The sequence below is a fragment of the Sceloporus occidentalis genome, unplaced genomic scaffold, assembly GCF_023333645.1.
Source record: "Sceloporus occidentalis isolate IW3139 unplaced genomic scaffold, rSceOcc1.0.p SCAF_5, whole genome shotgun sequence".
Taxonomy (NCBI): Eukaryota; Metazoa; Chordata; class Lepidosauria; order Squamata; family Phrynosomatidae; genus Sceloporus; species Sceloporus occidentalis.
The window spans coordinates 104,563,483-104,577,701 of record NW_028316985.1 but is presented as its reverse complement, the minus strand read 5'-3'; the positions used below and the strand labels follow the sequence as shown (position 1 = coordinate 104,577,701).

Below are 14,219 nucleotides of genomic sequence, written 5' to 3'. Positions count from 1 at the left end.
GATGGAAGCAATCCACCTGTATTGTTGCCTTCCTATTTTACTATTGCCTTTCATTTTGTCAGACATTATCATCTTTCCCAGTGAATCCTGTTTTATCATTTTGGCTTCTAGGAGGAGTCCAAGCTTAATGTGCTCCTACACCCTTTTGTCTTTTTTTCATCTGCAGAACTCTCCTCCAAAACTACATTATTATTTTTTCCTGTCAGCTTTCTTCATGGTCTAGCTGTCACCTCAATACATAGAAATTGGAAGTGCTGTGGCACTGATGATTCTGACTTTGGTATTTAATGATATGTCTTTACGCTTGAGGATCTTACCTAGTTTCTTCAATACCTGCCTTTCCAGTTCACAGTTTTCTTGTGATATCTTTGACCGTCTCCATTTTGATTAATGACTGAACCATGGTACAGAAACTCTTCCACAATTTCAATCTTTGCCCCACACTTTACGTATATCCTCTCTGATCATTATTTTTGTTTTCTTTATATTCACCTATGAAGTCATTCAAAGTTTTTGCTGTTTTTTGTTGGCAATATGTTGTCATCTGCATATCTTAATCAATTGATGTTTCCCTTTCCATCAAATTTCCACACATCCTTTCTCCATGTCTAACCACACTTTCCATATGATATGTGCATAGAGTATGGATGTGAAGAAGGATTGCCAAAGCTTGGATCATGCTTGGTCTGCTATAAGACCTCTTTATTCATGTTTTTGGCAGTCTCCAACTTTCTATAATTGAACTTAAAACTTCAGTTGAGTATTTCGAAATGTATGTTTTTCATCCGGGGAAAAGTGAAGGCAAAGTTACCAAAGGAATGCATACTCACAAGTGTTCCAAGTGTAAATGATTTTTGTGTCTCACTCTTTGCAATGCTAGAAATTTAGAGACTGAAGGCAAATTATTATTTGAATGGACACCTTGCCCACTGCCCCCCACCCACCGCCCCCCCACCCCCCACCCCCCGCTTGTAGTTTTGTCCCAATATCCCCAGAGCTCTCTTCCAGAACAACATTTCAAATGAGTTGATTCTCATGGCTGATTTCATTGACCAGGTTTTACAACTATTCAATGAAACTGGAGATACTATGACATGAATGGTTCTGACTTTGGTGTTTAAGTATATATCTTTGCATTTGAGGATCTTATCTAATTCCGTCATGGCTGGCTTTTCAAATATTAGTCTTCGTCTAGTTTCTTTATGACAATCTCCATGTTGATTAGTGACTGAGCCAAAGTATAGAGAATCTTGACTATTACTGAGTCTTCATTACCAATTTTAAATTTGTACAAATCATCTGTGGTCATTTTTATTGTTCCCTTAATAGTCTACTGTGCCCTGCTTTTGAACTTTGTTCCTTCATTTCCATTCTCAGACATTCCAGGTCCTTTCTATTTTCTTCAAGTAATATGGGGTCTATGCATATCTTAAATTGCTGGTGTTCCTTCTTCAGATGTATACACCTCAGTTGTCCAGCTATAATCCTGTTTTCTCTATTATTATGTTTGATGTATAAATTAATAGAGTGATAAGATGCAATGTCATCTGTTCCCCCCTTTTTGAGCAAACCATAGTTTTTCGTGATACCTATTAAAGCCTACCAAAGGCTATGCTATAATCCATAAAGCACAGGCTGTTTTCTTCTGAAATTCTCCATGATTCAGCATATGTTAGCAATATGATCTCCAGGTCCTCTTCCTCTTTTGAACCCAGCTTAGAGTTCTGATATTTCTTGTTTTATATATGGTAAAAGTCTTTCTTATAAAATCTTGAACATCACTTTGCTTGCATGGGATATCAATACAACACTCAGATGATTTCTACAATCCTTCATGTCCCTTTTACTGAGGATTGAATGTAGAGTGTTTCCACTCTGCGGGCCACTGCTTTGTGTCCCATATTTGTTGCCATATTATGGTTAGAATCAGAATGGATTTCATCTCTATGTCTTGAAACAACTCTGTTGGTATTCCATCTGATCCTTGCAATTTATTTCTTCCAAGTACTTTTAGGGCCTCTTATATGTCACTTTCTAACATTTTGGGTTCTTCTTTAAAAAAACAATCTACCATCCTTTCACTTGCTTCCGTCTTCTAATTTTATTCAGATCATATAATGTGTCCCCCTGTTGATCAAACAGCATCCCTTTTCTTGGTTTGAAATTTCTTTTAATTTGTCAGATCATGTTCTGGGTTTCTCACATACGTAAGTCCACTTCCCAAGGAACAACTTTGGTAAAGGATTCTATTTTATATGTGCAGTTCCCAGGGACGCTACTAAGACAATCTGTGGAGTTGTTGTTTTTCTTGGAAATTCACATAATTACATAGGAGCTAAGTTAAAAGGGGGTATTTAGGTTACTTTGAGGGTGTTTAGGTTAGCACAGAAGTTATGTGTTTCATTAATGCCAGTATGTCACATGGCTCATTATCCTTTCCTGTAGTGCTAGATAATTCTACAGAGGTGGATGTATATTCACAGCTATTACAAATATAAACTTTAGCATTTGGTTTGCCATGATAAATTCAAATTGATGTTTTCACATGGTTCTGGCTTGATAACAAAAGCAACAAAAGAGTTTCAACCTGCACCTCCCCGTATTACTACAAACATCCAGGGCTTACTCCCAGTGCCAAGTCCATATAGATCAATGGCTCTGATTCTTGTTTAGTATAGAGCCGCAGATGGTTCCATCAATTCCATGCCAAGTTTCAGGTAAATATAAATTAAAATTAATGAACCCCAGAGAGTGAGGTTGGGAAAAGATCTTAGTTCTTTTCTGTGCGTATGAAAAAAATATTGATATGGAAGTTGAACCTACACAAATATTTTCAAATCTGATGTTCTCCATATGTTCTGAGAAGATTCACTCACATGAAACCATTTAAGTATGTCTTTTTTTATCTCCTTAGAGACTGTGGTTGTAAAGCTCTGCTGTTCCATTCCTGTTTACCAGGAATCTTATGTTGCAAATGCATATATGTTTGTACTTTAGGCAGGACTTTAGGGACACTGTTTCACTCAAAATTCATAAAACTGATGCAGTAATTCAAGAAAAAAATATGTTCTCAACTTCACCAAACCACTCTGCCACTTCATTAGCATGTTTACTTTTAAGTAGATGCTATTAAACTCAGTGGGGATGAACTTTTCATTAGACAGCCATAGTACCATACTATTAACCACCCATTTTCCTCCTGGCCTTTTGGTTTGCTGTTATCTGAAACATGTTAGACTTTATACCAGATATCCTTATTTTAAAAAGAAGAAACACAAATGCAAAGTTATATTTCAATTACAGCCTGTTATTATGAAAGCTACTTAACACTGCATTTCTTCAATAAATTTAGTTGCTGGAGGAACAATCCTCTCACCTGTTCTTTGTATATATTCAACTACTGTCACTTATAATAATCAAACAGCTTCATTTATATACCGCTTCATACTGAACTAGCAGTGTCTAAGCGGTTTACAGCTGTAAGCTAATGCAGTCCTCAATAAGTATTAAAGTTATTAAAGGAGGCAGCTATTTTGATCTTCCTTCAAATTATTTAAGAAAAAATCAAAAAGTGTTTTGAAGGGAAAAGAAAATGGAGAACATTCCAGTTTTTTCTCCGTGAAAGAATTTTGAATTTCTAGGTGTTTGAATTGGTTGAGAAATTATCCTTTCCATTTGGTACAAACCCAAGTTAAGACTATCTTTCATCCCAATTAAACCCAGATGGCTTCAAAAAATAGGGCAGCACATTGATAGAAAACATGGTTTCCAAAGTCTGTAGCTATGTTTAAATAGGAAGTTAGAAGGTATACATAAAGACTCTCTCTAGCACTGCTCTCACTCAGAAAGCAGAGAGAATCTGTTTACCTGTTCACTGCTGAGCAACCTATATCAAGCTGCAGACCCAGTGCTACAATACCATATTTGCCTGTGTATGACATGTACACCATATTATAATATATGTTGTCATTCAGTCTAAAATTATTTCCCCTTTGTGGGAGCCAGCCCTTACCCCATCACCACAATTTGGGCTTGCAATTTTTATTTATTTGTTTTACTGCTGTGCTGCTTTTTAGCTCCTAGGTGATTGGAAAGTTTAATTTTAAGTCTGCAGTTTTGTTAATTCTTTAAGACAATGCCCTGCATGCCAGCTTTTGGTTGCAGGTGAGGTCTTTTATTTAGTTCTAAGTTTGTGCAAAGAAAGGCGAAAGCTGAAGCAGCTCTTCCTTGAGATTTTCTGTGCCAGTACACCCTGTTCCCCTTCCTACATACTTCTACTTCTAAATCCTGGGCCTTTACTCATGCACAACTAGATAAGAATAAAACTGAAACCAGAGATTTAAATAGCTATAGTATTTAGGTTCAAAACAGCTAACACCATAGATTGTTGACTATGATGTCAGCATCATACTAAATCTGATACATCTGCTGCTAGTTTTAGTCCCAACTTTGAAGGTCCCAAGATGATAGCAAAAATGAACTGAACAAAATGCTCAGCTATCTGCACTGGCAAAATAAATTATGTGCAACAGTTTCCAAGGCAGAGATGATCGTGTTGTGCTTGCACCAATCTGCCTAATAATAATAATAATAATAATAATAATAATAATAATAATAATAAATACCCTGATCTTCAGCTAAAAGGCTATCAGAGCAGCTTACAAATTGTTAATTAGACATTATAGCTGTTAAAAGTTAGAAAATTGTCAGAAAGAAGAAGTGACAACCCTAATTAAAGACCAAAAACATGCTTGAATATGCAGTGATTCAAAGCCAGGATTTCAACATAGCTAAGCACCCCAAATCCTCTGCCTAGATGGTTGAATTGAATCAATTTTACATGCACATTCATTTTTTTAAAATCTAAAATTGTTTCCGTCAAATTTGCTCATACGGGAAAATTATTATCAGAAAAACAAACCAATTGAAATTCTCATTTCCCTATCAAGAGATGTTTCAGTGTTGGGATAGACAGACTGATATATTGCCCTATCGCTTCTATAGTCTATTAATATTCATGATGTTGGCTTGAGCTAAGGGAATTAGTAGTCCAAAACAAGGTCCGGACAGACCCTGGTTGCCTACTTTTGCCCAACCAATGCCTGCATCTTACTATTTCAAAGCTGAAAATTAAGCATGTTCATGGCATGCATGTGTATGCTTGAATGCTCAGAGTTTCTTGAATAAATTTGATCATTTTCTGTTCTTTTCCTTTCTTTGTCTCATAAAGAACCTAAATTTGTTAGCTCCTTTCTGATTCCTGACAATGAAGACCAGGAAGATAACAAGGTGTACTTCTTCTTTACGGAAAAAGCATTGGAGGCGGAGACAGGAGCTCATGCTATCTATTCCAGAGTGGGAAGAGTGTGTGCAGTAAGAAACTCCTTTTGATGACCCTTTTACTTACAGTATGCTACTTAGTTTGTTGTCTGCAACTTTGGAAACATGCTAAAAGTGAAAGAAAAACAGTAGCAAAAATCCAAGCCTCAGTCCCTAGGCACCCATATCAAACAGACAAACATCTACTGATGTAGCCATGGCCACCCACCAAACTGTGGTTCTGGCATAGCTCAGTTATGGTCTGCAGAGCTCATATATTGAGTGGCATCAAATAAAACTTGAGTAGAGGCATAAAGGGAAGCATGAGAAAGCGGTATGGAAAGAAAGAGCTGCTTGAATGAAAGGTTGCATGTTAAAATTTGGTCTGTTCCTTATCTGAGTTCTGAAATGGCTATGTTCCCAAAGGGAGGAGATATTAAATCCCAAAATCTCAGCACTAAGCATGACAGAAGAAACCAAAAAGCCTTGCTTGGTTTGGTGTGGTGCTTTTTAAAATCTAATCCATATTACGTTTTTCTTAGAAGAGCAATATATTTTCATGGAACTTACTTTATATACTCAGAATTAGGGCTTTATAACATTATTCCATACATGTTTCCTGAAATGTTTGTGTCCTTGAGATTAAATGGGAGCTTTTTGTGTATGTGAGATGAAAGTCTCAATAACCTCAATAAAAGCTCCATCCAGCCATTTTCCCCTGTTTGAATCAACAAATGAAAAGAGGAGTGTTTTGCTCTGTTTGAAAACATTGTCACTTTCCTCTTATGCCAAGTGACAAGTTTGAAAAGAAAAAAATCCTTTTTACATGGAGACTCTCCATTTAAGTGAGGACACTGGAAAATAAGTGGTTTTGCTCACATGGAGACACTCTACATGAGCAGAAACCTCTTTTTAGTCTTGTCCTTTTCCAAGGAAAATAATAATGGAGTGCTATCCTTTTTGCATATCAATACAAACTAGATCAGTAATATCTGTACCAGATTTCAGTGGGAGGTGTTTCAGTGTATTTCTGTGGCAAACCTTTAGAACTGGTCATTTCAGAGCTCACCTCAGAGCTCCATCCATTTGGGTATAATGTGATAAGAACACTTCTATGTGTATTTCCTCCTTCGAAGTGGAGCCATTTCTTTTGCAAATTGTTAGTTTTTCTTTTCTTCCAAGTTTTACCTGCATTTACCCAAAGCAATCATTCTCTTTAAACTTACTGCACTCACACCATATGCTCTGACATGAGTTCAGTAAAGTAATTGGGTTCTGGAATAAACAAATGTGAGGCTTCTTTCCTAATCTCGCTGAGCTAATGCTAAGGTGATTAATAAAAGAAAAAATTTAGCTGGCTAATGTATTTGGCTCATTGAGTTGCCAAAACTGAGTAATCATTTTAAAGGGATTAATAATATGCAGACACTTAAAACAAGTTTATGGTCATGATTTTAATTAAAAATATGTAACAAACCACAACTTTTAATGAGAATGTTGATAACTCTCTGTCCTGGATAGACTGTAGGTTTAGGAATAATAATCTGCATAAGCTATTTATGGTTTCAAGTTGATAATTCAATGACAAATAACAGTTTCATACTCAAGGTCCTAGAACCAGTCTAGGTAATAAATCACTTCTTGACAAAAGCATAGAACCACTATACATGATGACCATAATAATACATAGAGAATCTTGCTGTGTAGAGTCTGATCCCATAAAAGATCTCCATAGTTAAAAATGTATGCTGATAGTAAGAGAGCTCTTTGTGTACCTTTGATGAAATAAACTATTCTACACATTGTGTGGGTAAGAGTTACTGTATAGAAGCAGTTTCATAAGTCCTCACATGATGCTTCTGATGCATAAAAGAGAGCATAACTGCAATGGTGATTGTGCTCAGTGGCAACATATGAACTGAGGGAACAAAGGGGCACCAAACTCCAAAGTGATCAGAAAAGCAACCTCTCCTACTCATTCCAACAGCCACTTGTACCTTTTGTCTACTAATGTGAGTCAATCCTTTTAAGGACTTGTAGCATCTGAGATCCATTTGGGCTGTGATGCTCAGTAGGCAGTTTGAAAAGCACTGTATCTCTGTGTCCTCTTACCCTTACTTTTGTGTCACGTCTGAAGAGGAACTATCTTGCTTTCTCATGTCATGAATCAGAGGTCTTCCTTTTTTTTAAAGGAGGATGTTATAGTCTCTCTTCAGTCATGAGGGAACAAGAAACAATTCTTGCCTGTCCTTTCAAGATGTTAGGAAAGCAATGATTGCTGAAGCTTTGCACCATCTCCTTATTCAAATTCAAAAGTAAACTTCTTGGACAATGTTTAAATTGAATCAGTATACATTTTTATTCCAAAGTTCTTTTGACCAAAAAAATTGGTGATATAGGAAACTCATAAATTAGATAACTGTCAATAGTTGTCTTCCTCTGCCACTAGAATAGATCAGGATTATCATAAAGGGTGATTAAAACTTATTTCTCCTACTCCATATAATTGTTCATGGAACAAAACGTACAATTTCTAATAAGATCATTTGCCCCATATGTCAGAAGCTATAATAAGGGTTAGTTTTCAAAAGGAGAATTTTACCTTAAGAACAGTGTATAAAAATCCTTCTCATTTTATGGTTCTGGTCCAGATTTTCTCCCCCTAGCTGCTAATAAAGCAGTAGGCAATAGGGACCCTCTAAGGCACAACATCTTGATCCTTAGCTTTTGTTCTCTTTCTTTTTCCTTCATCTCCAGAATGATATGGGCGGACAAAGGGTGCTGGTGAATAAATGGACAACTTTTCTCAAAACAAGATTGATCTGTTCTGTGCCAGGGATGAATGGCATTGACACACATTTTGATGAGCTGGGTGAGTTTCATGCTTGATAAAGACATTAGCCAGTGGTGAACTTGGAGTCCAGAAGTGCTTGGTATTCTATGAACTGGTTCATACCTTATCATAAACCGCAGGAGAGAAAAAGTCAGCCCTGCAGATATTGTAAGACTGCAACTCTTTGAGTACTCATCACCTTTGGATATGCTCTCTTGGGCTGATGACAATTGGACCCCTACAACTTGTTCCAGATTTCCCACTTATTAATTGAAATCATGCACATGGCCCTTCAGTAGGCTGCAATGTAACTCTTGGAACAACATTGACATCCTAAGCCCACAGTTACCCAACCAAACCCCATTTTACCACCAAAAATAAGCCACTGGGGGAAAAAAAGCTTTAAGACAGTTAAAAATGCTGTTTCAGGGATTGCTCTGAGTAGTCACATACAGGTACACAAAAAGGCAACTCCCAAATGGCCCAAAAGGCAAAAAGTAGTGTCCAGAAATGACCATAATGTGACAACAACAGCAGCCCCCCCCCCTCCAAAAAAATATATCTGTGGTCACAGTGGTGCACCATAGCTCCTGGAATTCTAAAGGATCTGAAAAACAGGTAATGTATAACTCTGGGGTTTGGAGTATGGCTCTGCTTATCATGATAGAAACACATTGAAGTAAATCTTGAGCTTGCACAGGTCTCTTTTTGCTTCTCTTCCTCTAGCATAGATGCATTAAGTGGATTGGAAGGTTCTGCTCCCATTTTTGATTATAGTTGTTGTTTTGCCCAGTCCTAGCAAACTGTGGTTAAGCTTAACTAATTTATCTGAAACAAATCCATTTCATACAATATTATTGGCTATAAAGTTGCTTTGTTTAACTAACTGTAGGCAAAATTAACTTTACTGTAAGGCTCAATCACAGCAGTAAACTGTGTTTATTGAACTTTTCATGGCCCCAACAGAAAATGGGGAGCAAAGTGTGAGTCCATAAGCTTGTCTACACTTCCCAGAATACTCTGGAATGCCTCCAAAATATTCTAGCCCCCACATTTCCCATGAATTTTCCCCTTATGTGCTGAAGATGTTGGGTGACTGTGGTCCCCAAGAGCTTGCCAGTGATGCTGATAAGTGCACAGGTAGCATCCAGCCTCGTTCTGACCTCAAGCAAGCCCAGAACAACACATATTTGCAGAGCAACTTGTTGAGAGACTGGCAGCAACTCCCCCCGCCCCCAACCATTGCTATGTTTTGCTCCAAATTTTCTGGAAGACCTGGACTAAAAGGTAAGTTTTTAAAATGTGCGACAAGGGATGGAAAACCTGAATTAAATCTGGATATTGTGTAAACATCTCAGTCCTGATTTGGGGTTTGGAGATTCTGTGGTGTAAACACTATGCAACCAGCCCCGTGGGAATTCAGGATGTGAGGCTAATGTCGACATACTCTTATGGCTCACTATGGCTTCCCATCATGAGAAACCTATAGTGTTTGCTTTGTAGGTAGCAAAAGCAGCCACTGAACCAATTTCCATTCAGAATTAGAGATTGTTAACCAATACTTCATAATTTATATGTTTATATTATTGACATTCTATATTATTTATATGTAATTTACATTATATTAATTAATATTTATTCCACTTTGCAGAAGATATATTTTTGCTCCAGACACGAGATAACAAAAACCCAGTGATATTTGGACTTTTCAACACTACAAGGTAAGAAATCATGATATGATGGCACTCAATGAAAGGTAGATACATTTTCTGAAATCTGATTTTCCAAAAGAACTACAGTCTGCCCTGCACATATGCAGGGGTTAGGGGGCACAAGTGGAAGTGGAAAAACTAAAAATATGTGCAGGAAAGTGGGTGGGGTGTGTGCACACACTTCTCTACTCCCACACATGCATGCCTCTCCTGCCTTCCCCAATGCTTTGGCTGGCTTCCCTCAACCAAAGGGGAAAGGTGGGAGGTCCGGTCATGTGCCCTTCCTGGCTGCTTCCTCCCTCCTGGACTTTTTTTGCTCAAGGGAATAAGCCCAGAAGGGTGGAGGAGGAAGAGGAGCACACACATGCCCCTCCCAGCCATGCAGTGGACAAACTCGTGAATAATCAAATCCACAAATGTTAAACTTGCAAAAGTGGAGGGCTGAGTGTAGTTCAGATATAGGAGAAAACTGTAACTGGCAGTCCTTGTCTTGTTTGTTTGTTGTTTGTTTGTTTTATTGCATTTATATGCTGCCTTTCTCCTGGTTTTGGACTCTAGGCACCTACAATAAAAGAAATGAAACTTTGGCGGGTTATAGACCGCTGCTTTGAGGCGGTCTGCCGCCGCCGCCGCTTGCTCCATGTGGGAGCTGTAGCAGCCACACCATGCGGCTCCCACGCGGAGCAAAAAAGGAGCTCCAAAATGGAGCTCCTTCTTGCGGCGCCTCTGACGTCGCGAGGCGCCGCTGGCGCATTCGCGACGTCATAGGCACCGCGACACGTTCGGACGCTATGCGTCCGATACGTAAAGATGGCGCTGGCCGTGTGGAACGGCCGGCGCCATATTGTACAGACAAAGTCCATATTAGACCCAGGGGCGTCTAGAAGAGACGCCCCTTTTTAAAAATGGGACGTCCTGCGGACGTCCCAAGTGCCGGTGTGTAACCGGCCAAAATTAGCTAAAAAAAAACCCCACAACCCAGTAATATTAAAGCACAATTTAAAAATTGCCATTTTTACAGTATAAATTAAAACAATATAAAATCATTAAAAAACACACACAGAGAAATTAAAACTAGACTATCCACCACCACCATAAGAAAGCTCCTTTCAAGCAGTTATTTATTAACTTGAGCTAAAAGGTCTTTGCCTGTCGGTGAAAGGAGAGTGGCGAGGGGGGCAGCCTAAGCTCCCAAGAGAAGGAATTATCGTATGCTGAATCTCACTGATTTTATAATCCCATTTTCCCAGTGGATGTGCAGAGAGGAAAGGTCAGGAAGATTCCACATTATAGATGAGAGCAATTTTCAGGCTGGTTCTAATGTTCATTTTTACATATAATTGACATTAGATAGTTTGTACAAACCTGATTTGAGTGGCAATCGTATACATAATTCTTTGGATTTAATTCCGGTTGAATTTAAGGAGCATTCCTTCTGAGTAGACCTGCACAGACTTTCACTCCCTTTCTTCTTTAATGCAAATATATTTTAGAGCAGGAGTAGACAATTATGATTGTTCAGGGAACAGTTTCCTATACTTGGGACACTGCCAAAACTGAAAAAGCAAAAGTGAAAATGGTTGGAAGTCAACTTTGCAATTGAAAACCAAAGAGAGAAAGAGATTGAGAGATATTGAGAAAGAGAGAGAAAGAGAGAGATTATGTTACACAATGCAAGAGACTCAGTAATTTACTCAAAAGGTGATTGTTCAATTTTGGAGTTTTCGAAGAGAGGTGATTCACACTCTTTTTTGGACCAGAAATGAGTTTACTGGGGAGTCTAGGTGCAGAGACTACAAAGAACCAACATGGGGAACTTTATGCAGCTCCTGGTTACATATTATATTAATCACATAATGTCAGCAATCTGGGTCTGCCTCGTGACAATTCAGTGACAATTCCCCTGCTAACCACATGCACAGGAAAATTGATACATTTAGATACTTTTGCCCCATGCTTCTTATAATCTCATCTATTGATCTCCATATCCTCCTTTCTTACCTCTACATCTCTATATTTTTCAAGCAAATAACATTGTCTGTAATCTGGGAGGAGTAGGCAATATTACCTGCTAGAGTTAGAAGGAGCCCTGGTGGTGCAGTGCTTAAATCATAACATTGTAAGTTTGATCCTAGAGGAGGGCTCCAGGATTCACTCAGCCTTCCATCCTTTTGTAGGTTGGGTACCCAGCTTGTTGGGGGCAATTGGCTTACACACTGTAAACCACTTAGCAAGTGCTAGTTCACTGATAAACAGTATCAAAATGTACTTGCTGGTGGTACTGCTACACATTTTTGTACTTCTCTTTTGAGACTAAAAAGTCATGGTAACACTTAGGAAGAGGCAAAAAGACCCAAAGAATAACTGCATTCAGATTTGTGTTGGACCAAATCAGGTCAATTTGCTTAAAATGCAATTTAATGAATTCATGAAGAACACCTATCCAAATCAGCTAATATTTTTGATTCATAACAAGAGAAAATGCACGTTATCTGTGTTGTCAATTAAAGCTGTATGTTTATGCACACCTATTTTTCTTTGAGGTTTTCCATATTTCTATGCCATGCTTTGTTTCAGCAGCTAATTCAACTGCCCAGTTATATTGCATTTAGACTTTTTGTTTTATGATCTTTCATAACTTCTATTTTGTAGCAATATATTTCGAGGATATGCTATATGTGTCTATCACATGGCTAGTATTCGGGCAGCTTTCAATGGACCATACGCTCATAAAGAAGGACCTGAATATCATTGGTCTGTGTATGAAGGGAAAGTACCATATCCAAGACCTGGATCGGTATGTCCAAGATCCATAATAATTTTGTTTATTGTTATTATGAAATAGAACATTGTTTTTTCTATTTTCTGAAAATAGAAAACAGGGAAATCCTGATGATAATGGGGAATGAGGAACAGCTGAGAGGATTAGTGCCCATCACACTATTTTTGAGTAATCATCCTCATATAAGCAAATGGCTGTCATTCACTATGCTAAGGAAAATGTGGAATCCAATTTAGAGTAGTGAATTGCATCCATTACTCTATATGACTGTGGTGAAGGCAAAATGTGGCTCTTATCAATGTAGTCACTACTGACAGAAATAACACATGTGGAGAATGTTCTTGATTTGGTCCAGAAATGAGGATTCTTTTGGAAAAGGCAGAGGAGTGCAGTGCTACTTTGGTGTCACATTCCACAAAGGACTTGAAAAATATTTTTTTGGACTATGCTTCAGACTCCTTGTTGTTACGTTGGTTAAGGGTTTCTGAGAGCTGAGATCCAAAAAGCAACTTTTTCCCAATTCTGCATTGAAATTTCATTAAGGAGCAGTACTGTTACCTTCTTCAGTCATACTCTTCCAATTTGGCTAAGTGGAAACTGAATGCACATGGGCAGAAAAATTGGCATTAATTAAATTTGATCCCAAAAACTGGGGAAAAAATTCTATAGGAAATCCTTACTAGAGTCCAGAAAACTTTCTTCTGTTGCTTTCATCATCTCTCTCGTCAGTCATCTTAATTGTTTGATTCCCAGTGTGGTGCAACACCACAAAGCAAATCCAGAGGACAATTAAATACCCTGTCCCATATGCTGATGGCCTAGTTACTGTCTAACTGTTCCTTTTAAAAAATCTCCTTTTAAATCTAAATATTATATCCTCAAATCCTCCTTGAGTTGGAACTTTTCAACAGGATTTGGCATTGCTATTTCATCAGCTGTGGCAGCTCATGGAAAAGCAGACCTTTCAGCTTCTGCAGAAAGCCCCATGATTTGCTTTTTATGACAAGCAGCCGTTGAAAATTCCACTGCTGGCTGATTAGAAAATTCACTTCAAAACCAAACCGGAGCAAAGAGTTCATGCTAGCCAAGACCCAAGAAAAAGAAAATAAACACTGCCCGATTTGACAAGTGCAGGAGTTTATTAGTGTCAATTACAGCCCTGCCACAAGTTGAGACTGAATGTTTCCAGTAAACATAAAGAGTATTTTATTTCACATTATTGATTGAAAATCCAATTTAAATGGGGAGCGCCTGCTACTGTGGTTGTGCTTGAAATGTTTCTAAAAACCGCACTCTTTCCAAGATCCAAGGAGGAAATAAATGATTACTAAAATATTTCCAGCAGAATCCTAAATGGTTCCAATTAAAGAGCATGAAGCAAGATTTGAACAGAAGAATCCATAACAAGTTAGGAAACTTCATCCTTTACTTGCATTAAAGTATTTAAAACTTCCTTTTCAGGAAAACAGTGTATCTATTTTAACAGTAGCAGGATGTATCTCCATACATACATACCTGGGTGTGCCCTATTGTAAACAATGGAGCATTTCTGAATTGCCATGTCTAGGGTTGT

The 14,219-nt window shown here is 38.0% G+C and overlaps 1 protein-coding gene across 2 annotated transcripts in view; it reads left to right on the top strand.

Annotated features, from left to right (window-relative positions):
• Positions 1-14,219, top strand: part of LOC149312619 (semaphorin-3E) — a 208,306-nt gene that overhangs the window by 166,120 nt on the left and 27,967 nt on the right. For both annotated transcript variants that reach the window (XM_089525013.1, XM_089525012.1), the window contains exons 7-10: positions 5,231-5,373; positions 8,077-8,191; positions 9,804-9,873; positions 12,517-12,661. In XM_089525013.1, the coding sequence (XP_089381139.1) occupies positions 5,231-5,373; positions 8,077-8,191; positions 9,804-9,873; positions 12,517-12,661 (473 nt within the window). The remainder of the gene's footprint in view (positions 1-5,230; positions 5,374-8,076; positions 8,192-9,803; positions 9,874-12,516; positions 12,662-14,219) is intronic.